This window comes from Leptodactylus fuscus, chromosome 7 (genome assembly GCF_031893055.1).
Source record: "Leptodactylus fuscus isolate aLepFus1 chromosome 7, aLepFus1.hap2, whole genome shotgun sequence".
Classification (NCBI taxonomy): Eukaryota; Metazoa; Chordata; class Amphibia; order Anura; family Leptodactylidae; genus Leptodactylus; species Leptodactylus fuscus.
The window spans coordinates 57,949,798-57,975,092 of record NC_134271.1 but is presented as its reverse complement, the minus strand read 5'-3'; the positions used below and the strand labels follow the sequence as shown (position 1 = coordinate 57,975,092).

Genomic DNA, 25,295 nt, shown 5'->3' with positions numbered 1-25,295 from the left:
AAAGTCCACTTCTTTCTTTTTGAAATTCCTTTCCCAATTGGAGGCACCTTGCAGAAGTAGCAATTGTCACTATGGTCAGATGGCTCTCTCCAGACCATTGGAACTGCAAATGGCATAGACTGTCTCTTCCGGTTCAACCACTGTCTGAGATTTGAAGAACATGTATTACAGCATATGTGTGGAGCCCAACTCTTTTCCTGGTTGCCTATTTTGCAGCCAAAATACAGGTGGTAGGCTTTCTTAACCAAACATAAATAGAAATATAAAATGCACGTCTATATCATGAAAAGTAAAGCCAATTTTAAAATTTTAGCATCAATTTCAATCTCAGCACCCCAAAATTAGTTAAGAACAACTGGTTTGATGCCCAAAACATTTTGGCTGTTGACCAGTGTAATATGACTAGAATTGTTACCATCCTGGATTCTGGGTACTATCCTGCTGTCCAGGTCAGTGGGAAGTATGCTTGGAGGACACAGAGAAGTTAAATACAATGTTGAAGCAGAGAGCCGTCCGCTACCTGCTTCACCATTTGCCCCTATGTGCTCTGGGAGCTGTTTGCGCATTCTGATGATGTCGCTCACATAATTCAATATATATGTTGAATTATATGCTAGAATTTCTAGGTCCACATATAAAAATATATGACCAGAGGTGTAACTTGAAAACTCTGGGCTACAAAACAAAATTTGTAATGGGGCCCCCACTGTCCATGTGCTTTCTATAATACTGGGGTCTTCTTATGTTGTAGAGAGGCCTTTGGGCCCCCTCAGGCTCCAGAGCCCGGTAGTGATTGCTACCACTGCTCCCCCTATAGTTACATCCCTGAAGCTGATATTAAAGTGGTATTATCACACAGAAACCAAAGCTAAACATACAAATAAACTGGCAGTATGTGATGGGACTTCTGGAGATGCCAACAATAGAGAGGTACAGTCTGGGACTTGTAGTACTACACATGACTAGAGAGGCAAAATATGCAGAAATTTGTAGCAATATCCAGTCACAAAACTTGGTGAAATGATAAACTGCGCTGTAAATATAGTGGCATGAAATGCTGGGCTTTGTAGTGACACAGAAATCACAGATAGGGATATAAATCCAGTGCGAAAATATCTAGAAAACACAGATAAGGATTCATGTAACACGCACAAGCACTGAGGTAAATGATACATTACTATCATATTACCTTACTATTACATTACACAGGTACATGAACACATTACTATTACATTACATAAGTACATGACTATTACATTGCACAAGTACATGAATACATGACTATTACATTACACAAGTACATGAACACATTACTATTACATTAGTACATGAACACATTACTATTACATTACATAAGTACATGAACACATGACTATTACATTACACAAGTACATGAATACATGACTATTACATTGCACAAGTACATGAACACATGACTATTACATTACACAAGTACACAACTCACCAGCGTCCCAGGAGAGATCCAGTCATAGCTTGTACACACTTGACGTGAGCGCCACCTCACAAGCGAGGTGCGCATAAGTTTTCACTCGGCGCCATCTGCTGGCTGTTTGCACGTCTGCGCATGATCTGATCTGATCTACGCTGTGCTAACACCATCTACTGGCTGATAGAAGAGTTTTTCTTTGACCTAAATTGATGTTATGTGACTTGAGCGCCCTCTGCCGGCGAATGTAGTGTTTAGTAGCTCTTATCGCAATCTGAGTGCGCCCGTGTGTTTGTGTGCAGGCGCGCCATCTGCTGTTAGAGAGTGGGATCGGCTTTGTGTTCTATTCCTTCCGGGGTAAATCATGGCGCAGGGAGCAGTGGTGAAGGAGCAGAAGTATGACAGGCAGCTCAGGTACAGTGACTGTAGATGCTTTCTGGGTGGTTTATCGTGGTTGATGCAGTGTGGGGAGTGTATAGTGCCTGTGCAGGCAGGGGCTTGCTGCACTCACTGTGTATTCGCTGCCCCATTCATACTATGGCTGTGCCTCCTCCTGTATTGTTCCTATGCACAGCTTATCCATAGGGTGTATCATGGCTGCTACTATATAGATTATAATATATCTATATAGTAGCTATACTATAGTACTATATAGATATTTGGCAGAGTATGCAGATGCGGTGTCATTTTCAGAAATGTTTCATATTATTTATCTAACTTTGACACTACTTGGATTACCTGAGAGTCTCCGGGGAAAAAATGACAATTCCCAGAATTCCATCAGAAAAAGTTTCCCAGAATCCGTCCATCAGGAGTAGTCCGCGACTAGCCCCAATTATGGAGGTTCTTTTTCCAGACACAGTCGCTAATGGAAGTTCTCTGTCCAGCTCCATTTCATATAGATACACAATTAATGGAAGTGCTGTGGTTGGCGCACGCTGGCGTCATTCCTGGAGGGCCCCTGGCTGGCGCCATTCCCAGGAGGGCTCTGACTGGTGTCTTTTAGGGAGGTCTGGCTGGCACTTTTTATGGGGTCACTCTACCTGCCATTATTTCTGAAAGTGTCTGGGTGTAGCCATTCACGGACTGCCAATTGGCTTGCGTCATTTATTGGAGCCAACCAGATTGTGTCCCCGTGTATGAGTGCGTTGTGTCTGGTGCTGTTCATGGAGTAGCAGAATTCATGGCACCTCTTTGGCTGGCACTATTCATGCATTTGCTGCTGCCATATAGGACTTAACTCGCTTCTGTGCAGCAGCACGATTGTAGCATCAGGTACCAAGTGATAATAGGGAGAATACACGTTCGAGCAATGTACATGACTGCATTGTGTATTTATTGTGTGCAGGTTATGGGGTGACCATGGGCAGGAAGCTCTGGAATTGGCTCATGTTTGCCTGGTAAATGCCACAGCCACTGGCACAGAGATTCTGAAGAACTTAGTGTTACCAGGTAAGTGACCAGCTGCTGTTCCCTGTGCCGAGAGGAACATACAATTACATATGTATTTATGTGATGTACAATGTATACATATATTGTATGTATGGATATGTGTTTACAGTGTATCTGCATGTGGATATACGATCTACTACGATCTACAGTGTATCTACTTCCACTGCAGCATTATCTGAACAGCATATGCCCTCACCTACTGTCTTCTTCCTCTTTCCCGAGGACCATGGAGTGAAAGGTGTTGTTTGGCCCCAGATCGTTTTTTTATGATCTGTAGGGGCCCGAGTTAGACTCTGCATAGATCAACTGTTTCGACAGTGTCTGGGTGCCGGAAAGTCCAGTAGTGGTTAGAGAATACAGTCAGGCTGCTCCTATTCAAGTAATAGCGTGAGCGCTGGAATTCTCCAAAGCTACTGCTATAGCAATGGATGGGGCTAGTGCTCTGCAACTATTACTTGAATAGGAGAGTCTGCACGCGTTCCCTGTCCACTGCATTGACTTCCAGAACATTGACCTGTGTGAGGTCCGGGAATCAGGCCATTACGGATCACATACTGTACTAATGGTCCTGTTTGTCCGTGTTTTGCTTATTGACTGACAGTAAAGTCAGACAAATGGTGGATACCATAATAAATAGTCTTCATGAAACAACTTTTTATTTTCTGGCAGTATTTTTTGTCATTAATACTTTTTCTAAGATAAACTTTATTAACAAATGTTGTCTCCTTTTTGTGAAATCCAGTATTTCTTTGTTCATTCCCTTGCTTTGTCATTGAGACCTGTATCTCACTTGGAGAGATTCTCATCTTTCATATACCACTGCAGGTCTACCTGTTGAATATACAGTCAGGACTGGGATATTTTTATGTAACTTCTCTCAATCCTGTGTTTTTCACTGGTAATATGTCTGTAAATAATACAGGTAGAACTGCAAGCTTACATTTTTATAATCCTTGAGATATAACTATTTGAAGTGACCCTCCCCACCCTTATTGCCCGGCTTTACACATACAAGCCCATACACCGTATACAGTGAGAAGCAGCTGTATCTCTCAATAGAGAAGGAAGGAAAAGAATAAAGAGATTCAGGATTTCACAGTAAGGAGCCAAAATGTGTTAATAAAGATATTACTAAATATATTTATGACACAAATGGCCATAAAATCAAAAGTTGTCCAAAACTTTAGTTACATTTAAAGGGGCTCTATCAGCAAAATCATGCTGCTAGAGCCCCATATATGCGTGAATAGCCTTTAAAAAGGCTATTCAGGCACCGTAAAAGTTATATTACACTACCCCCCGTTTTAAAATAAAACCCTAAAAAAGAATGTGATCTACTTACGCATCGTGCACGCTGGGCGGGCATTCAGGGTGTGTCTTCTTCTTCATCCACGCCTCTTCTTCCTCCGATGTCCTCGGGTCCCATTCTCCTCCGGCGCTCGCGAACGGACACTGATATAAAAAAATGGCCTGGGCGCATGCGCAGTAGCTGCTGCTTCTACTACGGCTACTACGCATGCGCCCAGGCTATTTTTTTTTATCAGTGTCCGCGAGCGAGCGCCGGAGGAGGACGGGACCCGAGGACATCGGAGGAAGAAGAGGCGTGGATGAAGAAGACAGCGCACCCTGAATGCCTGCCCAGCGTGCACGTTCGGTAAGTTTATCACATTCTGTTTTAGGGTATTATTTTAAAACTGGGGGGTAGTGTAATATATCTTTTACGGTGCCTGAATAGCCTTTTTAAAGGCTATTCATGCATATGTGGGGCTCCATCAGCATGATTTTGCTGATAGAGCCCCTTTAATACATATGGCTGTCTGACCCAGATTCCTCTCCTTTGCAGGTATTGGCTCATTCACAATTGTGGACGGTAACGTGGTCAGTGGAGAGGATGTCGGTAACAAGTAAGTTCTACTTTTGTAAAATAAGTTTATTTTATTTGAGTCTTGTCTGAAGCCAGTCTGGATTCTCAGTGCTTGTCGAAAATTGGGAGATGGGAGGGGAGGATGGGTGTGGGAGTTAATGGGTACTTGGAGGCAAGCTATGCAAACATGTGGAGAACATACATGCAAGACAACAATGATAACAACTTAATGTACCTAAAACATCTTGGATCAGTTATTCTATATATGGCGCTGATCTCATCACGTGATTGTTGTATATGTATGTACTGCAGGTTTGTGCCTTTTTCCCAGGTGTCCTGACACACTGACTCTTGAACACGTGACCGTTCCCACTTTACTCTTCCTGCTTGTTCTTGGGGTAGAGTGGGGTTGATCAAGAGTCGATACTTCAGGAAGGAAAACTGAAAATTTCATGACTTCCAGCCCCCTGGTAGTAGTGTACAAAGCTCACAATGGGCTCGACAATAGAGATGAGCGAACAGTGAAATATTCGAGATTCGATATTCGTTTCGAGTAGAGCCTCAATTTTCGACTACTCGATCGAATATCGAATCCCATTATAGTCTATGGGGAAAAAATGCTTGTTTCAGGGGAAACCACTATTCGACTAAAGGAGAGTCACTAAGTCCACGAGTAGCAGGAGGAGAGTATTTAGGAGGAGCACTGTGCAGTTAAAGTGCACGGACCCCATTATAGTCTATGGGGACCGTGTGCTTTAACTGCACAGCGCTTGCAGTTGTGCTGATAAAAAGTCGGCTCCCTCGTAACCGCAAGCTCTCCCGACTAGCAAAGACAAGCCTGCAGCAAATCAACGCTAGTTCTGCAGCAGGTTCGTCCTTGCTAGTCAGGAGAGCTGGCTGCTTGCTGTTATGAGGGAGCTGGCTCTCTTTCTCATAGGAATGAATTGACCAGTGTTGATTGGCCAGTGTACAGCATTCGGCCAATCATCGCTGGTCTTGCCGGAGGCTCATCTGAGGAGGCGGAGTCTAAAATCGGACCACAATGTAGTCCGATCTTAGATTCCGCCTCCTCACAGACAAGCCTCCGGCAGAACCAGCGTTGATTTGCCGAATGCTGTACACTGGCCAATCAATGCTGGTCTATTCATTCCTATGAGAAAAAGTAAACTTGCTCGTAACAGCCTGCTCTCCTGACCAGCAAGGACGAGCCTGTTGAAGAATCAGCGTTGATTTGCGGAATGCTATACACTGTATAGCATCTGGCCAATCAACGCTGGCCCTGAATCGAATATTTACTGTGAATACCTAGTAGTATTCGATTGAGTATGAATATTTTGAATAACGTAGTATTTGATCGAATACCTACTCGATCGAACACTACTCGCTCATCTCTACTCGACAAGGATGCAGCATATATGTTAGTAAGTGAGATTTAATGCTCTATTTAATAGAAAAACTAGATATTTTTGTTCCCCAGATAACCCCTTTAATATCTTGATTTAAAGGATTACAAGAAGCGTTTTTCATTGTAGACGATCTAGTGTGTTTATACATTACATGACAACCTCTATACTATTCCTTTCCCCTGGGTGTTGCTATAATGATATAAACTCTTGATGCCATAGATTGCAGCCAATCGCTGGAGGTCATAGCTTGTGATCAACTTGTGGCTATAATATGGGGAACCTTCTAACATAAGCAGATATCTAGAAAAGCCTTTCAGGCTGGGGCCCCATGTGGTGTAAATGCTGCAGTTTGGCCCTGGGAAAGAAATGCAGTGTTTTACAGTCCTTGCTTAGTGGTTGGGATTGTATTGCATCCCATCCACACACTGCAGAAAAATATGCACAGCTGATACGTTGCAATTTCCAAAACTGTTGCGCTTTTGGAAATCACAGAACGCCAAGTATACCTATAGGGTAACCGCCAGCGTTTCCATAGGTATAATGGAAACCCTATAGTCCGCAGAGGATACCTCTGCCGACTTTCTGTGAAAAGCACTGCAGGCCGCCACAGCTTTTCCCCTCAGCCCTTTTCCATCAAAAGGTTTTGTTCAAATGTTTCAGAGCTAACAAGGTTTTCCATTTGTCGGCCAATGGCGCTTTTTTGCTGAGGCCTGCTACATGGGGCCTTAGTCTTATGTATAACTGTAATGTAAAGCAGAAATTCTGAAACTGCTAGGTATGAGTTGTAGTGTGATATATCATTATTTGATTTATTTATATAGATGTTAATGTTTTTTGTTTTGTTTGTTCTCCAGCTTTTTCCTCAACAAAAGTAGTATTGGAAAGGTAAGCTGAAGTCTCTGTTTCATTCGCCTGGATGATAGTGACCTTCTTGTGGTTTAAGGACCATCCTATTGGACTCCTATAAATCCTAGGAAGCTGTGGAACATGTAATGTTTCACTGTGTAGTTTGTATTCCACCATCTTTCAAATACAATAAATTGCTGACATTTTATTCTATGCTTTTTTTTTTTTTCTTTTTTTTTTTCATTTCTTTTTTCATTTCTTTTTATATAACAGAGCCGGGCTCAGACCTCCATGGAACTTTTGCAAGAGTTAAATGAAGATGTCACAGGCAATTTCATAGCTGAGGTTGGTCACCTGCCAGGGCTGTGGGCATCTTAGTAACTGCTATTAAAGGGAGTCTGTCACCAAGGTTAAGTATATTAATTAGATAGGTTAGGCTCACCTGAAAGTAATGCTTTTTACTCTGTTGCAGAGATATTCATTTATTTCAGAATATGAAAATGACAAGTATGGAGCACAGAGGGGGCTCCACTGCTACAGACTGCTTATGCCCCACACTGCTGCAATATTCCCTCCCCCTCCCCCCCTTGGCTTTTTTACACGGCTATGCAGTGCATTGGCATGCCACTCCTGATTAGACCCGAATGAATGGGCCTAAGTAGGAGGGTGCCTCGAGCCGCGATCGCCCCGGCTGACTCAGAATCCACGTGAAGATAGGGCATGTCGCTAGCGGAAAAAAACTGCTAGTGACTCCCATTGAAATTAATGGGAGGCATTTTTGCGATGAATTTTGAGGAGTAGTCCGCGTCAAAATCTGCCTGCAAAAAAACTCTGCATGAACATGACCTTTGAGTGACAGGGTTAGGGAGCTATGCTGAAATCTCTCCTAGCCCAGTGTTCTTGTGTTTCTTGTATTAGCATATTACATCCGTGTGGGGAATAGCAGTCTGGAGCCAGGAAGTTGCCCTTGATGCTCAAATATTGCCCTTTTGCATATTCTGAAATAATGAACATTTCGGCAACAAAAGCATGAATTTTCTTGGGTGTTCAGTCTACCCAGGAATGTGGTTGCACCAATCTGAGCACCCATTTTTGCCTGTGGTTACCACATTGTTGGACCTGTCAAACTTTATGTTAGAGGTCTGCACTGGGTGGCAAACAATGGTGGTCTGGCAGGTGGAAACTAACCCTGGCTGCACTGAATAGCTCATTTGCATACAGATTACAACTTGATTTTTTTCTGCAACATGATCATTGTTTATTATATCACCCACATCCCCACAAAACATTGCATGTAGATGATTTTGGTGATGTAGACTCCCTATTTATAAAAAAAAATTTTTAAAAAATGTATGGCCTATTATTAACCCACAAGAAAGATTCTTTACACAGTTCCATACATGGAAACATAAAGTTATGGGAGTCAGAATATGGTGACTAAAATAGTTTTGTTTAGTTTTTTTCCATTTTTTCCAAATTTTCATTTTTGTAGAGGAAATACCGTATTTTTCGGACTATAAGACGCACTTTTTTTCCCCAAAATTTTTGGGGAAAAGAAGGGTGCGTCTTATAGTCTGAAGGTGGCGCCTGGCATCCGCTGTAATAGAGAGGCGGAAGCCAGCAAGTGATAGACGCCATTACAGGTGCCGGGGCCTGAGACATCGCTGCGCTCCTCTGACCTTCATGAAGCCAGCAGCGGCAGGGGCTCCTCCGTCCCCCCGCTGCTGGCTTCATAAAGTGTAGAGGATCGTAGCGATGTCTCAGGCCCCGGCGTCTATCCCTCCCCGGCATCTGCCTCTCTAGTACAGCGGATGCCGGGTCAGTATCCGTGGCCCCTTCTCCCCCGGGGCTGGTCCCCACCGGCCCCGTACCTGTAAAGTTGCAGGCCGGCTCCTGCGCGGCAATATCGCAGGAGCCGACCTGTTCGGGTGACAGCCGGGAGCCTAATGAGGCTCCCCGGCCTGTCACGGCTATATTAGTATTGCGGCTGGTCTCTATGACCAGCCGTAATACTAATAGACAGAATGTCCCATAGACGGCAATACAGTTGTATTGCCGTCTATGGGACTTGCGATCAAGTGACCGCAGGTTCAAGCCCCCGGGGGGGAATAAAATAGTAAAAAAAAAAAAAAAAAAAAAAAGCTTTAAAAATATGAAATAAATAAAAGTTCTAAATCACCTCCTGTTTTTTTTCAATACAAGGTGATCTAAGCAATAGATATCCCCCAAAATGGTATAACTAAAAAGTACAGCTGGCCCCGCAAAAAAAAACGCTCTATGCATCCCTGTACAGCTGCAGGGTCACCTGTCAATGTGGCCTTGCAGCTGTTGCAAAACTACAACTCCCATATATTAAATATTTTACCAGTTTTTGCTTCAAAATTTTTTTTCCCTATTTTCCTCCTCTAAAACCTAAAGGTGCGTCTTATAGTCCAAAAAATACGGTAAAACATAATAAAAACATATAAATTTGGTATTGATAATATAAAGAACATGAGACTTTTAGTGCTCAGTGAACCAAGCAAAAATGAAAACTTTAAAAAAAATGGTGCAAATGCAGTTTTTTTTAATTTTATTTCAATAAATTTCTGAGTAGAAACCAGGTCCCCCAGAACCCTGCCCTGCCTCCCCTGTTGACACCGCGACTCTCGTCACATGATCAACTCTGATCTTCTCTATGGAGAAGATCAGAGTTGGTGATGTTATATGAGCCAACAGGGAGCCAGCAGTGCCGCACCTCCCATGAGGCGACCTGAAGCGAGCGCTTCAGGCGGCGCTATGCCAGGGCCTCAGGGAGGGCGGCATTTTTGCTAACCTAAGCCAGTCCAGGACAAGCTGTCCTGGACTGGCTTAGCACGGAGCGGTGGTTTGGGGAGGCCACTGGAGCAGCGCTGCTCCAGCAGCCTCCCCGCACGCTCAGGCAGAGCGCAGGCAGTCTCCGGGCCTGCTCTCTGCCGGTGAACGGTGCTAAGCCCCGCCCCCTCTGCTAAGCCACACCCCTCCACTAAGCCACGCCCTCGCTCCGCCCCCTCCCCGGCCGGGGGGAGGCAGCTTCCTGCACTTCGCCTCGGGCGGTGAAAGGGGCAGGTTCACCCCTGCCAGCAGCCTACTGCACTCGTAATCCTCCGGCCTCTGGGGAAGCTGGTTATCTATTAATAATAATATTAGCTTAGCTAGTGCACGGACTGTATTGGTAAGCTTTATTTCTCCCTGATAAGCCATAGATTTTAAAAATGTGAATAATCCCTTTAAATAGTAGACCATTTGTCTAGTGCCATGATGGCGAATCTATGGCATCGGTGCCAGAGGTGGCACTTATAGCCCTCTCTGTGAGCAGCCATCTGTGGAACAGATTATACTATGTGGTGGCCACTGTGAAGCAATTTGGACTATGTGGGGGTCACTGTGGAGTAGATTGGACTGAGTGGGGACCCTTTACAATTTATATCACACAGTATTTGTTTTATAGCAGACGTGATATTATTACAGGTCATAATAACATTGCAGGGATCCGCACAGGATTAAGGTTAAATTCCCATGTTGGCACTTTGTGATAATTTAGTGGGTTTTAGGTTGCAGATTGGGCGCCTCACTGGTCTAGTCTATAATGTACATGGTTAATAAGATCTGTACAGTATAATATTACAGTTTAATTCTTTACTTCCTTCATTTTATTTACTCTTTAGAATCCAGACCAAGTTTTAGACAATGATCCATCATTCTTTTGCAAGTTCACTTTAGTGATTGCCACTCAGCTGTCGGAGAGGTAGGTCTCAGCACTTCCTGGAGTTCCTTAAACAGAAGCATTTCTGTTTTTTAATCCCTGATGTAGATCTACTTATAGCATTGCAAGTCTTTGGGTCTATGAAAAAAAAAAAAAAAAGAATGGTGTTGGTATGTCATCTATTTTCATGGATCAAAAGATAATAACAAACATAGAATTATATAGAAAACAAAAGTAAATAAACAATGGACTGCACACGAAACAAACATTATGTGCTGTCTGTGTTGCGACATGCGAATGAGGCCCAACATGAGGGATGTGGATCCTAAACTTATTGAAGTTAATATCTCTTCCAGCACTTTGTTGCGTTTGGCTGAAACACTCTGGAGCTCTAATATTCCTCTCTTAATCTGCCGATCATATGGTTTTGTTGGCTACATGAGAATAGTTGTCAGAGAACATACTGGTAAGAGATCTGTCTTTCTATCTATTTATCTGTATAGGTGTTTTATGAAGTTTGACATGTGCTATAAATTTAAGTGGTATTTTATTTAGATTCTCTTCTGTTAAGTCATGGCTACCTGTTTGGTGACTGATTTAACTTTGTATATTAACAAAAAATGTTATGCTATTTAGGATTTGTGGAAAGCTGGGTATGAATTTGTCATTGGCGAGTATAATTCAGCATTTGTGACCTGAGTAGAGCACCATACCTCTGTTGAATATAATATTAAGGTTCTCAAACCAAAGTCATGTATTTCAGATTAAATGTTTCTAATCTACTTTATTTAAAAAGGACCTTTCACCATCTGTGGAACATGCGGTTTAATACACCGCTAGAAACCCGACAGTGTGCTGGATTCAGCGCACTATTGACTTTGCCGTTCTGTGCCCCCGCTGAAGAGCTATCGGTGCCGGTACCGTAGCTCTTCACCGTCAGAAGGGAGTTTCTGACAGTCAGTCAGGAACGCCCTTCCTCACAGTAGCGCCTGTTGCGCTGTACTGTGAGAGCGGTGAGGAACGCCTCCCTCCCCTCCTGATAGTACTCGTCCATAGACGAGTACTGGGGGGGCACTCCACATCATCATTGGGCAGTAAAGAACACCCTCTCTCACAGGCAGCCAAATCCATATGGTTACCTGGTCTGCAGAAAACTCAACAGAGGAGTGCAAATTGATGTCATTTGCAATGGAATTATTTTTAACTGGGCAGTCCCCTTAAGAATCCACACAAAACAACTTAGGAAGGACATTTAACTGATAGAGATTTATTTCTTTTCTTTGATTTTTCAGTTATAGAATCTCATCCAGATAATGCGTTGGAGGATCTGAGGCTGGACCAGCCCTTCACTGAGCTCCGCGAACATCTCCAGTTATACAACCTGGATCGTATGGAGAGAAAGGTATTGGGCATATCCATATATTAATGATAATTGAAAATATCCAGCTCACCCTTTCATTTCGGCTACATCGCTTGGATGCACGGAAACAGGTGGACCTTCGGAACATTGTTCCTTCCTCATGCCATGAGGAAGGAACAATGTTCTGAAACGCGTAGCTGCTCTGTTATACTCTGTATCCGCTCTCATTCCCTGTGGATCTGAAGATTGTTTTTATGGATTGAAATTAAAAGTTGAGTTTTATTGATTCATCACCTGGTGTATGCTGGATCTACATTCGTTTCATCTGTAAATATCCATATATTACATTCCATGTTATTAAAGTTTCCGTTCAGTTGTGATCTCCTATTGACATGGAGAGACGATACTGTACACACAGCTTCCTTTGGCAGTAACAATGACTTTAGTGAATTTGCAGCAATCACCTGGTTACTAGTAGGTTTTGTATTTAGAAAATAAGCCCTAAAGGGGAAGATTTTTATTTTACCATCAGTAGATGTGATGGATGCCAAATTGTCTGATAATCCAGAATATTTAATAATGATATGAAGAGCTCAACGGAAAAATGGCCTAAGTCCACATTTTGTCATATTTCAAATTATTACCTAGAAAGCTTCTTTGTACCTCGTTCTATGCATTGGGTTTACAAGGTACCTAGGATTAATGACCTAAGTCCATATATTTTAATGCAGAAGAATTTACATTCAATGGAATAATGGCCTAAGTCCAATACAAACTTACTTACTTCACTCTCGTTGGTCATTTTTTCATTGAAATCGTGACTTCCGGTCTGTTGTTTATATTAGTGTAAAAACTTTGTCTTATTGTTTAAAAGGCTCTAAATCGACTTTTGCACATATTTAGCGCCGAAAAGGGAGGCAGGTAATTATTATTCTTCATCGTTTAATAATAGTAGTAATTAATTAATAATATTAAATAAATAATATTTATACATGAAGCTGCAATTTTTTTAATAAATAATACAATTTATGATTAGGATTAACGGTGTTCATTAGCTGATTACATTGGATAGATATATTCCACAATAATGCCCGTTTGCTTTAGGCTAAAACTTTAAATTTCGTTTTTCTCACAATATTGATTTTTGGACTTAGGCCATTTTTCCGTTGAGCTCTTCATATGAATTTATATAATGTGAAGGATCTGTTTGCTGCATTATCTATACAATGAATTTATTGCTACCTTTATTCCACGTTTAGGATCACAGTCACACGCCATGGATTATTGTTGTGGCCAAGTACTTAGAGAAATGGCGTAGAGAGGTAAGATTCTGGGCGGGTTTCTGCAGGATTCCCAATGTCCTCACTTTCTCCTGAACACCTTACTTTTCTTTTAGAACACAGGACAAACGCCAAAGAGTTACAAAGAAAAAGAAGCTTTTCGAGAACTCATCCGACAAGGTATGTTTTTTTAACCATGGCTCCTCTTGCATAGACTGTCCCTGCATGTAAGAGTGGTATTAGATTGAAAGTTGTTGTTTTTTTTTAAAGGGATTCTGTCAGGATTTGTCTTAGGATTTCCGCTGCCCTTCTCTCTCCTTTCCTCTCCACTTCCTGGTTTTCAGCTCATTCCAGCTTGGAATTCCTGCTAAATCTTAGTTCTCTGGATTTACATACACAGAGAACCAAGACTCTACTATAGAAACTTATCTATCCTTATAATTGGTTGAAACCTGGAAGAAGTATGCAGTGAGAATGAGAGAAGAGAATATAGATGGCCAGGAGTCAGTATCCCGGTCTGTGAGTAGGTCTGTAAACTAGGCAACCAGTTGTAAACAATGAGGAGAGAAATTTAGCTGTATTGGGCAAGATAGATAAATCAGTATATTGGGTTAAACACTTCAGTTAGCTTCAGCTACAGGTCTGACTATGAAGATGAAGTGGAATGGCAGCACCCTTGGGGACACAGTGCAAATCCATTTACTTACATTAACAAAGGAGTCATAGTGCCACCAAGTGATCCTTGGTGGCACTATGCAACATTGTGCAACGGGAGTTGTGGGCAAAGTTGCCACATCACCTTAGCTTAAAATGGACTTATGAATAAAACCAAATAGGGCTTTAACTTCATGATCCGGTATCGCAGGCATCCTGAGGAATGAAAATGGAGTCCCTGAAGATGAGGAGAACTTTGAGGAAGCTGTGAGGAATGTTAATACTGCACTAAATACAACAAAGGTATGTATTCATGTCCAGTAAAATATTCTGCCGTTTCATGCTCTGTATTATCAAGAATGACCAGTGATATATGCTCATTGCTTTGAGCAGAGTTCCAAATCTGATAGGATATGTCATCAGTGTCTGATGGATGGAAGTTTCAATAGATAAGGGTTCTGCACTTATCAAGCATTTACATCATAGACTTTGGATACACCTTAGTTCAGGAATACCTCTTTAATTAGTTGCTACCGGTAGCAGGACCCCTTAACTCCACATTTACCTTGTTTGTTGGAGGGATCCACAATATCAAAATGAGATATGTGCACTGTACAGCCTGCTCAAGAAACAAAAAATGAGCAGAGCAGCATTTAATACTTTCCTCTTGGACAGCCAAGCATTTGGCCAAGCGTAATTTGTCCACAGGTGTGCCAACCCATTACACTTAACATTTTGGCGCCCTTTTATTATTTTCCTTGTCTGATTTGGATGTCTTATTCTTTGCTTTTATTTTTCTCAGGTCCCCAGCAACATTGAAGAAATTTTTAATGATGAGCAGTGTACAAACATCACTCAACAGGTGAAATCCAAGGGCACATCAAACTAAGAACAGTGTAGATAAAATCTGAGAAAGTTATGTTTTGTGTAACCTGTTTTAATGCAGAACTGCCTGAAAGTTGTCTTTCTCTTAGTAGAAATATTTATATATCTTTTTATGAACTTGCAATAATCCAGCATATATGATAATCCAACACAAATTGGTCACTAACTTTTCATATACCTTAGTGTTTCTTTAATAGAGTATGTGATTCTGGACCAATATGTAATGCACTTTATTTAAAATGTTGCTGTTTTCTGCCTGAAAAACCTCTCTAAAGTTTCTGCTCTAGGTGCCTTCCTTCTAGCTAATTTGATGTTCACTCTCTGTTACTAGAGAAGTTCTATCCTTAGTTACCCAGAAAATCAATTGAGTGGAGGGAGTAGGAGCTGGGCTCTCTTTACTCAGTGAATAGAGAGAGGAGAGGCTTGTTTCCTCTGTAGGAAAGAATAAATGGTGCCACACTCTCTTAGATGCTGTATTTCCCAGAGAGGGAAGAGAATTTGTTCCATTGCATTGGACACAGTCAGGGAAGACCACATAACAGTGCTATTCCTGGAGATGATCTTGAAGATACAAAGGGCTGGTTCCTCTTGCATGTGTTTTTTTTATCCGCTTATGTCTCTGGTTGCTCTTTCCCCTCCCCTGGGAAGGTTTTCATGGTCTCTTGGGTGAGGGAGTGCTTTCTGATGCTATTCTGTCCACTACCTGGTAATAAAGGGTTGCTATTCTCGCCTAAATTTTAAAAAACTGCAGGTTTTCAACCTCACCATTATCCCTCCAACCAAGGTTCAAATACTATCTCCTGGAATTTTTTCTGAGAAGAATTTCAGCCACTAGGAGGGCAGTGAGTTCCAGACAGCGAGGTTTGGGATGTCATGCTCTCTCCTTTTAGCAGTTTAGCTTTTTCCTGCTCCTGAGCATTCCACCTCCACTTGCGTCCAATGGTGCCGCGATCCACTCCAACCAGGAGGCATTTAATTTATGAGTCTGCCCCTCCTTCCAACGGTTTCCTTGAGACCTCCGGTCTGGTTTGAGTGCAGTTTGCAGAACTGGACTTTTGCCGTGTACTGAACTGCAACCTTCTTTCACGTCAGGTATTCTCATGTAGAGCATTCTCCTGTTGCTTCTTCCCCTTCTTTCTTGTCCAGCACCCCCTGGTGGGGTGAGTCAAGGCAGAAGGTATACAGCCAACACATTAAATGGGTTTACCCATGTATAGTCCTTATTGACCTAACTGTAGCCTCTCTGTTAGGTCTCTGTGAGACTATTCTTTCATATTGGCGTTCCAGTCTGTGATGCTTCCATATGTTGATGGGAAAATGCCTATTCTGCTGGTTCTGGTGACCATCTTATGGGGGCGTTTTTCACATGGAATCCTCCTTCCTGTAGGTGTGTTGGGTTGGATCCCTTAGGCCTGTTTTTCGACCATCTCTTTCCTTTTGCATATCTGGCCTTCTCTCTCAAGAGGGTCATCCTTCTACTGGGAATAAGTCCCTTGTGTTTCTCTGTCATGGCATCTTATGGACCCTGGCCTTGATCCAGTAGGCATTGCTGGCCCTCCTAGTAGTCTTCACATTCATCTGCACAGTGTACACTGGACACCTTGTTGGGCAAGCTGCCTTGTTGTCCTCTTCAAGAGGTACTTCCTTTCTTTCAAAGGTAGTCTTCTTTAGAGAAAATATGTCACAATGATTCTTCTTCTAAAGGTGACCTCTGATTTGTTAACTGATGCCATCTTCCTCCTCTCCCCCTTATTCCAGGGAGCATTTCTTTTGTGCCTGAGCGGTTTGTCCACCTGGACATACCAGAGCCCTTTGTCACTACTTTTCCTAACTCTACTTGAATTCCTGCACAGCTTCGATTTCCAGATGGTCATTTTCTATCAGGGGTATCCTGTGATTGATGTTCCTCTCTCACAGTTGGTACCTCTTAGTATATAGGCACCTGACTCAATGTCTCCAAGGCCTCAGTGTCCACACTCACTCGACCCTGACAGGTCTGTACTTGTCTTCTCCTATTGTCAGTTTGGATCATTTGGCCCTGTAACCAGTCACACTGTACTCTTGTCGCATAGTGCACTCTCCTCCCACCCTGTAGGACTTTAGAATGTCCCATGGTACTGCGTTCCACAATGATGTTAATAAGAAAATTAGACTTTTGTACTTACCAAAAATCACTTTCTTGTTGGATTCACTAGGGAACACGGATTCCGCCCTTTTTGTCTCTTGCATCGATGCTGCTGTTCTTAAATTGTTCACCCTGAGATTAAAATATGCTAGTTTGTCTTTTTATTTCATCTTTTTACTCTCCTACTGCTGTCCGTATAAAACTGATTAGCCCAGTGTCTATGGACCTGGGCCTATAACCATGGTGATTACCTATATGAATACCCTAATGATATTATTGAGAAATAGATTTTGCAGTAAGTTAAAAATCCAATTTTTCATATAAAATGTAAATTCTGTGGAGGCACAATTTCTTTCAATTGTTACTGTACTTTTAAGAAAGTGCAGATACAAAGATGAGGGCTTTAAAAAAAAAATTAAAAAAAAAATAGAATATGAACATGTTTAAAATTTATCACCTTTCAGGCTTACCATGAATTCCTTTCTCTTTATTTCCAGTCTTCTGACTTTTGGATTTTGGCTCGAGCTGTTAAGGAGTTTACTTCATCTGAAGGGAAGGGGAATCTACCCCTACGAGGAACCATTCCAGATATGATCGCAGACTCTGATAAGTTCATTAAACTGCAGAATGTGTGAGTTTCTTAACATTATTTTCAGCTAATGTTCTGTATTTTGTAAAATGATGCCTAAAACTATTTACTGTCCCTGTGTCATCATTTGCATGTATTGTAGCTTTGTCTATCATTTTCTTATGTTGCAGCTTTGCTACCTTAGAGTGGCCGCTGTGTGTAAGGCCAAGACCACTACCATCAGAAAGAAATCAGCCCAAACATGATTATTGTATTTGTCCCTAACAAATAAGAAAAAAAAATCACAGATTTCAATGTCAATAAAATCTCATTCTGAATTCTCCCTTTAGAAAGCAATGCAGACTAGAATGTCTTCTGTAAGGAGAATACAGAGCTTTATGAAGTTTTATTGTAGGTTTGTATTTTTAGATTCCATGGACTTCTATTGGGGGATGTTTACTATGTATCCTTATTATGGGATATAGAGGTTACTTATTGGCTACACATTGAATATAAGGGCATTTCAGTGTTTCAGAGTTTTGCTGTCTTAAACTAAAACTACAAGTCAAAATACATTACCCAGTAACTTCCATATATAGGTGTATACCAAGACTCCTATCTCCAACTAGAAGATTAGCCTGAAGGTCTAGTACAATATTAGGAAGTTGACAGAGACTTCAAACCAAACATTAATCTTATTTAATTTCTTATTGTTCTCTTTTGTCAGCCATGTAAGCGTTGGAGTTTTTATAAAGTGTACCTTGAAGTACAACTGTGGGCTAAAAAGCCCATATACCTTTAAAAGCTGTCAGCTAAACACTTGTTTTACTACTAATAATTCTTCTTGCTGACATTACTATACACATGCACACTGAAGGTGAATAAACCACCATCTGCCAGGCTCTTGTGATGGTGGCTTATCTACTGTGAAGACGTAGGATTGGGCATGCTAAAATTCTGCATGACCAGTCCTTCTTTCTCTTGACATTTGTTTTTGGGGAAGAGTGAGGACAACATATTCATGATGGCTGATCCCTGCAGAGTAATCTCGGATAACACAGACCTTCTAGAAAATGAACCAGTGCTTACTGTTGACTTACAGGTATCGAGAGAAAGCAAAGAGTGATGCAGCTACTGTGGAAAACTATGTTTCTAAACTTCTACAGTCCATTGGCAGGGTAAGTCTCTAATGTAGTAAGATTTTTCCTTTTTTATGGTTGTTTTAGGGTTCACCGAGACTTCATATTATTTTTTTTGTTTGCTACATAATAACTTTTAGTAACATAGTATTATTAAATTTTCTTTGCAGCCCCCGGAAAGCATATCCGAAAAAGATATCCGTCTTTTCTGTAAGTTTTTATCATATTTCTTAAGATTATTTGCCTCGTCTGTGATGTGATCAATAAATATTTTTGTTTTTTAATAACATAGTCATAGCGTATAATTTAATGCACACAATGACCAACAGATGGCGCTGTTTATTTTAATAGCGTACAGTATTTTTACTGTATATTATGTTTTTGGACTATGCTGATATAGTTGTATCATGCTTTTGTACCAGTCTTAATAAAGTGACTGGAATATCGCCCTTTTATTTATTTTCTTCTTTATTTCAATTGCTTAAACAGGACGTGACATTATAGGTGTTAAAAACATATTACCTGTTTTCATGATGAAATCCTCTTTAAAAGTGTTGTCCTGCAATACAAACTTATCATCTTTCTGCAGGATAGATAAGGGTCTGATTGCTGGAGATTCAGCTCTGGTGGTCCCTTTGAGTAAATTACCCCCACTGATCAGCAAGATAGGGGTTAATAGAATAGCTCATTATGTGTTGACTACAAATGTCATAGTTCAATATATTCTGCTTTTTATATTCCAACTTGTAAGGCTGATGTGGAGACTAAATCTTTACTATGCGTTATCTAGAATCTTCAATCCACTAATATTAAGGCTATGTTCACATCTGTGTCAGAGTCCACCATAGATTCTGCCGAAAATCCGCAGAGAAAAAAGTCCTGCATGGAGGATTTTTCATTCTGCATGTTTCAGTATAAAAAAAAGGTGACGGACACCTGGTGGACCCCATTATAGTCTATGCGACTGCAGGTGACCGCTGTTTTAGTGGACAGGTTCTCCGTCATTCGGATTTCCTGGTGGACCCAAACGACAGAAAGCTCAACGCAAGTGTGAATCTAGCCCAAGTTTGCGCTCTTAAATTGTGAGTCTGTTGAATTACATGAGAGACTTTACTTTTCAGGCAGAAATTGTGCTTTCCTTCGACTAGTCCGATGCAGATCTTTAGCTGAAGAATATGGGATAGACACTGCTAAAAAGGATGATATTGGTAAGAAGGCTAAGAACAACATGATAGGAGAAGAATGGATGTTTTACTCCAGAACTAACATCACACCTGCCAACTTGTGATATTGCAGCTCAGCCCTATTCATTTAAATAGAAATAAGTTGCAATATTGTACACAACCCATGGACTGGTGTATTATTATTTAACTTGTATATTGCCAACATATTCCGCAGCACTTTGCAAACGTAAATGTAGTCATGTTTTTTCAGGTTTTTTTGGTTTTGGTTTTTTTTTTGCAGTTTTTGAAGCCAAAGCTAGGTGCATCCTAATAGGTGTGCTCTTATGAAGAACAGATTTCTTTTTATCAATCCAATTCTAGTTTTGACTTCAAAAACTGCATAAAACCTGGACTTTAACTCTGTTTATCCTTGTTGAGCCTGCTATTATTGCATCACTTATTGTATTTAAAGGAACAATATCGCTAAATAATCTGCGATCATTGTGTACAGACAGGGATTGTGGGAATAACTTACCTTTATATCTGCTAAGACACTATTGTTTTCTTCCAGTTTCCTTTATGGAGAATCCAGACAATGAAATTGTCTTCTATTTGATGCTGAGGGCTGTGGATAGGTTCTATAAACAGCATGGAAGATATCCAGGTAAAGTCTCTTCAGACAGTTTTATAAAAAATTTATGAAATGGATTTAACAAAACGGCTCGCATTAAATTGGTGGTCCTATCTCTTTTGTATGCAAATGTGACAAAGGCATCTGAAGTCCAATGATACGTGGCCACTGCCATGTTGTCTCAGATTGCCATCCCCAGCAGGAAGTAATGATCCATTACCTCGCCAGCCGCGAGTTTGTTGAAGGTGCCCAGGCCCATCATTGCTGTGCTTCTATTACAGGCTGACATAGAAGCCTGCAAAAGAAGTCAATAGATGTTACAATATATTGCAGTACATTAGTATTGCAATGTATTGTATGGGTGATAGAACCACTCATGCAGCACAGACTGGAATATATGTATGTGCTGTCTTCAGACCCAAGGAAAACTACAGGTAAGACATTTTTTTTTTCTTTATTGGAACTAGCTGAGGGCTTGTTTTTTGTAGGGCAAGCTATGCCTTTCTGGGGTATCTCTGACTTTTTTCCCACTTTTATGCCTTCTTTTCTTTTTTGAAGGCCAGGTAAACAAAAAGCAGCATTTCTGACAAAATGCATTTTAAGAAGGAAATTGGACACTAGACAATGTGATCTTTTGATTGTTGTTATAATACATTGCAATACTAATGTACTGTTGTGTATTATGGTAATATGCATAAGCACTGACAGACAGCCTATGAGGTCCTTTCCAGAGTCAGGATTTAATAAGTGGACAATGACGGCCTTGTTTAGGTTCTTGTTTGCCAAGACATCACATTGGCACACCCAATCATGAGTTTACCAGGTTTAGCACTCCTGCTGGTGAAATGGCCCAAATCTGATGACTGTTTCTTTTAAAGTTCTGGGGGCTGCTTTGCTTTCGGGCTTTTACAGTACAAAAGAATAACAACCCCTATAAAATGAGAGTTTTGTCTAAGGAGAGATAATAATGACATTTGGATCAGTAATCAATAGCTGGAATAAAGTAGCTTATTTTGGGTGGGGTTGTGGTGTCCTGTGACTATAATGGGCTAACCATGGGGGCAAACAGATCTGCCAGGAAATAAATTAGAATAGCTTTTTCCAAGATTCACAAGCTTCTTTGCTGTAGCGATCTGAGGATTTCACAGTGCTCAGTGCATTTGATCTGCACTATTCACCCAGAATACTCTAATGTCTGTTCCTGAACTTCTTTAAGATGTAATGGCTAAAAATACAGACTGGTGTCTCTTTTGCAGGTGTCTATAACTACCAGGTAGATGGTGATTTTGGGAAACTAAAGACCTGTCTGAATGGCTTTCTCCAGGAGTACGGATTATCACTCAGTGTGAAAGACGACTATATACAGGAGTTGTAAGTGATTTGTGTTTGTTGTGCTTCTTCCTTTTCTTCCTTAGCATTTCTTATTCTACCGGTATGATGCTGTGTATGGGAGTCCTTTTCAGCAGTGCTGCCTGTAAAGAAGGAGCATTTATTGAAAAAGGGGGTACATTTACCAGTATTGTTTTTGGCAGTGCAAATTAGACTAGACCAAGGGTGGGCAATTAATTTTCCCATGGGGCCATATGAGAAATTGAAACGGTTCTAGAGGGCTATGCGTGCCGCGGAAAAGTTACCTCCACCCACTTCTACGCTGACTCCGCCCATTCTCAATCATTTTTCCATGTGCCCCCACAAAGTATAATCCTCCTACACCTGTACATTATATGTCTCCACATTATAATGTTCCTCTCCAAATGTCCGACAGTATTAAGTCCCTCTCCTGATGCCCCAGTTTAAAATGGGGGAACTAGAGGGGAAATTAAACTGGGGCAGCTGAAGGGGACATGAAACAGCGGGGGTAGTTGGAGGGGGACATTAAACTGAGGGCAACTAGAGGCAGATATGTCTTCCTCAAGCTACCCCCACGGTTTAATATCCTCCTCCAGTTGACCCCAGTTTAATGTCTCTAAAGTACTTGATAAATGTGGTTCATAGCATGTTATTACACCGGAATTATGGCACATTGTGCTTGCTAAATCTCCCCCATTGTGTATTATCTATTCAGTGACAAATTCAGCTTTTCTATATCTATCAAATCACGAATCAGAACTGTATACATGAAAGTGTCCTTGTTTATCAAATGGAAGGTTGGAAACCATGGTTATGTGACGTAGGCCTATTCTTTAGACATTTGACCCTTTGACTGTATCAGACCAGCACGTAACAATGCTATATTATTTTCGCTGTAGTGTTTTCAGCAGAGTCACTTAAAAGCGAACTGCATGGATGAACAGGCTAAATTTAGCTATAGATGGAGTCCCTCTGGCTAAACAGACACTCAGGTTCTTTGTGCTTGGAGAGTGATGAGATTGGTCTGGACAACTGTCTTGCAGGATGTAGGTCAGAAGTTGACTGTTGGTAGCATAGTGTTAACCATTTACAACTTCTTTGTCTTCTAGCTGTCGATATGGAGCTGCTGAACCTCACACCATTGCTTCCTTCTTAGGAGGTATTACAACATTTGTGCACATGACTGTTTATGTTTATATAGATATATAATTATCATGCATCAATACACCTATGCATTTTAAATATGTAAGTATAGTGAATTATTGTTTCTCTTCTATTTTTTATTTCAGGCGCTGCTGCACAAGAAGCCATCAAAATAATAACTAAACAGTTTGTCATATTTAATAACAGCTTTATTTACAACGCCATGTTACAAACCTCTGCCACCTTCCAGTTGTAGACTGTCTGTTCCATTATTACCTGTATATTAGCATTGTTAGGTCTTTCCAAGTTAGAATTGTTTCAATAAACAATTCTCTTCAATAAAAATTCTCCATATAAACCATTGTGAGTATTATTTTTATTGCTTCAGCAGTGAATGTCCTTTGCTTGAGAATGTGCCAGACCTGTGCGGCTGAACCATCTCCTTCGCATTCACATCAAACAATTATCCAAGAACGTGTACAGTTACCGTATTTTTCGGACTATAAGACGCACCTAGGTTTTAGAGGAGGAAAATAGGGGAAAAAAAATGGTAAAATATTTAATATAATGGGAGTTGTAGTTTTGCAACAGCTGCAAGGCCACATTGACAGGTGACCCTGCAGCTGTACGGGGATGCATAGAGTGGGGTTTTTTTGCGGGGCCAGAAGTACTTTTTAGTTATACCATTTTGGGGAATATCTATTGCTTAGATCACCTTGTATTGAAAAAAAACCCGGTGGTTTATGACATATGATTTTCTACTTTTATATATATATTCTAGGGACAGGAGGTGATTTAGAACTTTTATTTTTCATATTTTTAAAGTTTTTTTTTGTTTTTTTTTTACTATTTTATTCCCCCACCCCCGGGCCTTGAACCTGCGGTCACTTGATTGCAAGTCCCATAGACGGCAATACAAGTGTATTGCCGTCTATGGGACATTCTGTCTATTAGTATTACGGCTGGTCATAGAGACCAGCCGCAATACTAATACAGCAGTGACAGGCCGGGGAGCCTCATTAGGCTCCCGGCTGTCACCCGGACAGGTCGGCTCCTGCGATATCGCCGCGCAGGAGCCGGCCTGCAACTTTACAGGTACGGGGCCGGTGGGGACCGGCCCCGGGGGAGAAGAGGCCGCTGACAGACTGCAGACCCGGCATCCGCTGTACTAGAGAGGCGGATGCCGGGGAGGGATAGACGCCGGGGCCTGAGACATCGCTACGATCCTCTGCCCTGCCTGAAGCCAGCGGCGGGGGGACGGAGGAGCAGAATAGCATCACTCCTCCCGCTGCTGGCTTCAGGCAGGGCAGAGGATCGTAGCGATGTCTCAGGCCCAGGCGTCTATCCCTCCCCGGCATCCGCCTCTCTATTACGGCGGGTGCCAGGCCAGGCACATTCAGACTATAAGATGCACCCTTCTTTTCCCCAAAAATTTTGGGGAAAAAAAGTGCGTCTTATAGTCCGAAAAATACGGTAAATATCTGTTATATGGACACCCCAAGGTCCAGCAGTGAAAAGAAATTCTTGTCGATTTTCGACTATTAGAAGTTCACAAAAATCTATAGCGCTTTTCTGTCTGTGACAAATACACTCATCTCTCCAACCTACTCTCCAGGTGAGCCCCAGCTTGTCTGCTGCATATGGCAAGTAGGCAGCAGAGCTCACAAGCTAGGTAGAGGCTGCAGTGGTGCAGACAAAATGTGGAGTATTACGACCGATTCAATTTCACTATCCATACATTCAGATCTCATTATTTGCTATGTATGCCACCTTTTTGTTGTACTAGGTTTTATATTGACCAGGCAACGTAAGCATAGGAGCGAGTGTAAATGGCTCACTGGATGTTATTTTGAGCCTAGACCAGTATACTGTGAAAAGTATTGACCATACACGCTTGATATTTATTGATCGAACACTCCAATTTTGAAGGGTTTACACAGTCACCTTATGTGTATAGGGGCCTCCTGATTTGGATATGAATATGGATATCTTTCCTTATGATTCCTTGAAGCTCGAAAGTGTCTCTGCTATTGAATATACACCCCCATTCACCTCTACACTACCAACCTTGTAAACAAATGGCAATGTGATCTAGTACAACTCTTTCCAAGTGCACCAGTATGCTGCCAGCTTGGGATCCAAGCAGAGATCTGGAAAACTGTGAGAACTTGATGCAAAAAATATTGGAAAATTTTCATTGCACAAACAAAAAACTTGAAGAAATACACCAGCATAGGATCGTCATTCCGCTACACCTG

At 41.4% G+C, this 25,295-nt stretch overlaps 1 protein-coding gene across 1 annotated transcript; it reads left to right on the top strand.

Moving 5' to 3' along the window:
* Positions 1-1,780: 1,780 nt before the first annotated feature.
* Positions 1,781-23,376, top strand: NAE1 (NEDD8 activating enzyme E1 subunit 1). Its single transcript, XM_075281953.1, has 20 exons — positions 1,781-1,861; positions 2,796-2,899; positions 4,743-4,803; positions 7,024-7,054; positions 7,289-7,360; positions 10,702-10,781; positions 11,096-11,205; positions 12,032-12,141; positions 13,359-13,421; positions 13,496-13,559; positions 14,245-14,336; positions 14,836-14,895; positions 17,541-17,674; positions 18,714-18,789; positions 18,921-18,960; positions 19,872-19,958; positions 20,485-20,577; positions 21,801-21,915; positions 23,004-23,053; positions 23,184-23,376. The coding sequence occupies exons 1-20, from the start codon at positions 1,812-1,814 to the stop codon at positions 23,291-23,293; spliced, it is 1,602 nt and encodes a 533-aa protein (XP_075138054.1). The 5' UTR covers positions 1,781-1,811; the 3' UTR covers positions 23,294-23,376.
* Positions 23,377-25,295: the final 1,919 nt, after the last annotated feature.

Coding starts and splice junctions, on each gene's coding strand:
- NAE1 (XM_075281953.1), top strand. CDS start 1,812: ATGGCGCAGGGAGCAGTGGTGAAGGAGCAGAAGTATGACAGGCAGCTC. Junction 2,900..4,742: donor GAAGAACTTAGTGTTACCAG/GTAAGTGACCAG, acceptor TCTCCTTTGCAG/GTATTGGCTCATTCACAATT. Junction 10,782..11,095: donor GCCACTCAGCTGTCGGAGAG/GTAGGTCTCAGC, acceptor TATCTCTTCCAG/CACTTTGTTGCGTTTGGCTG.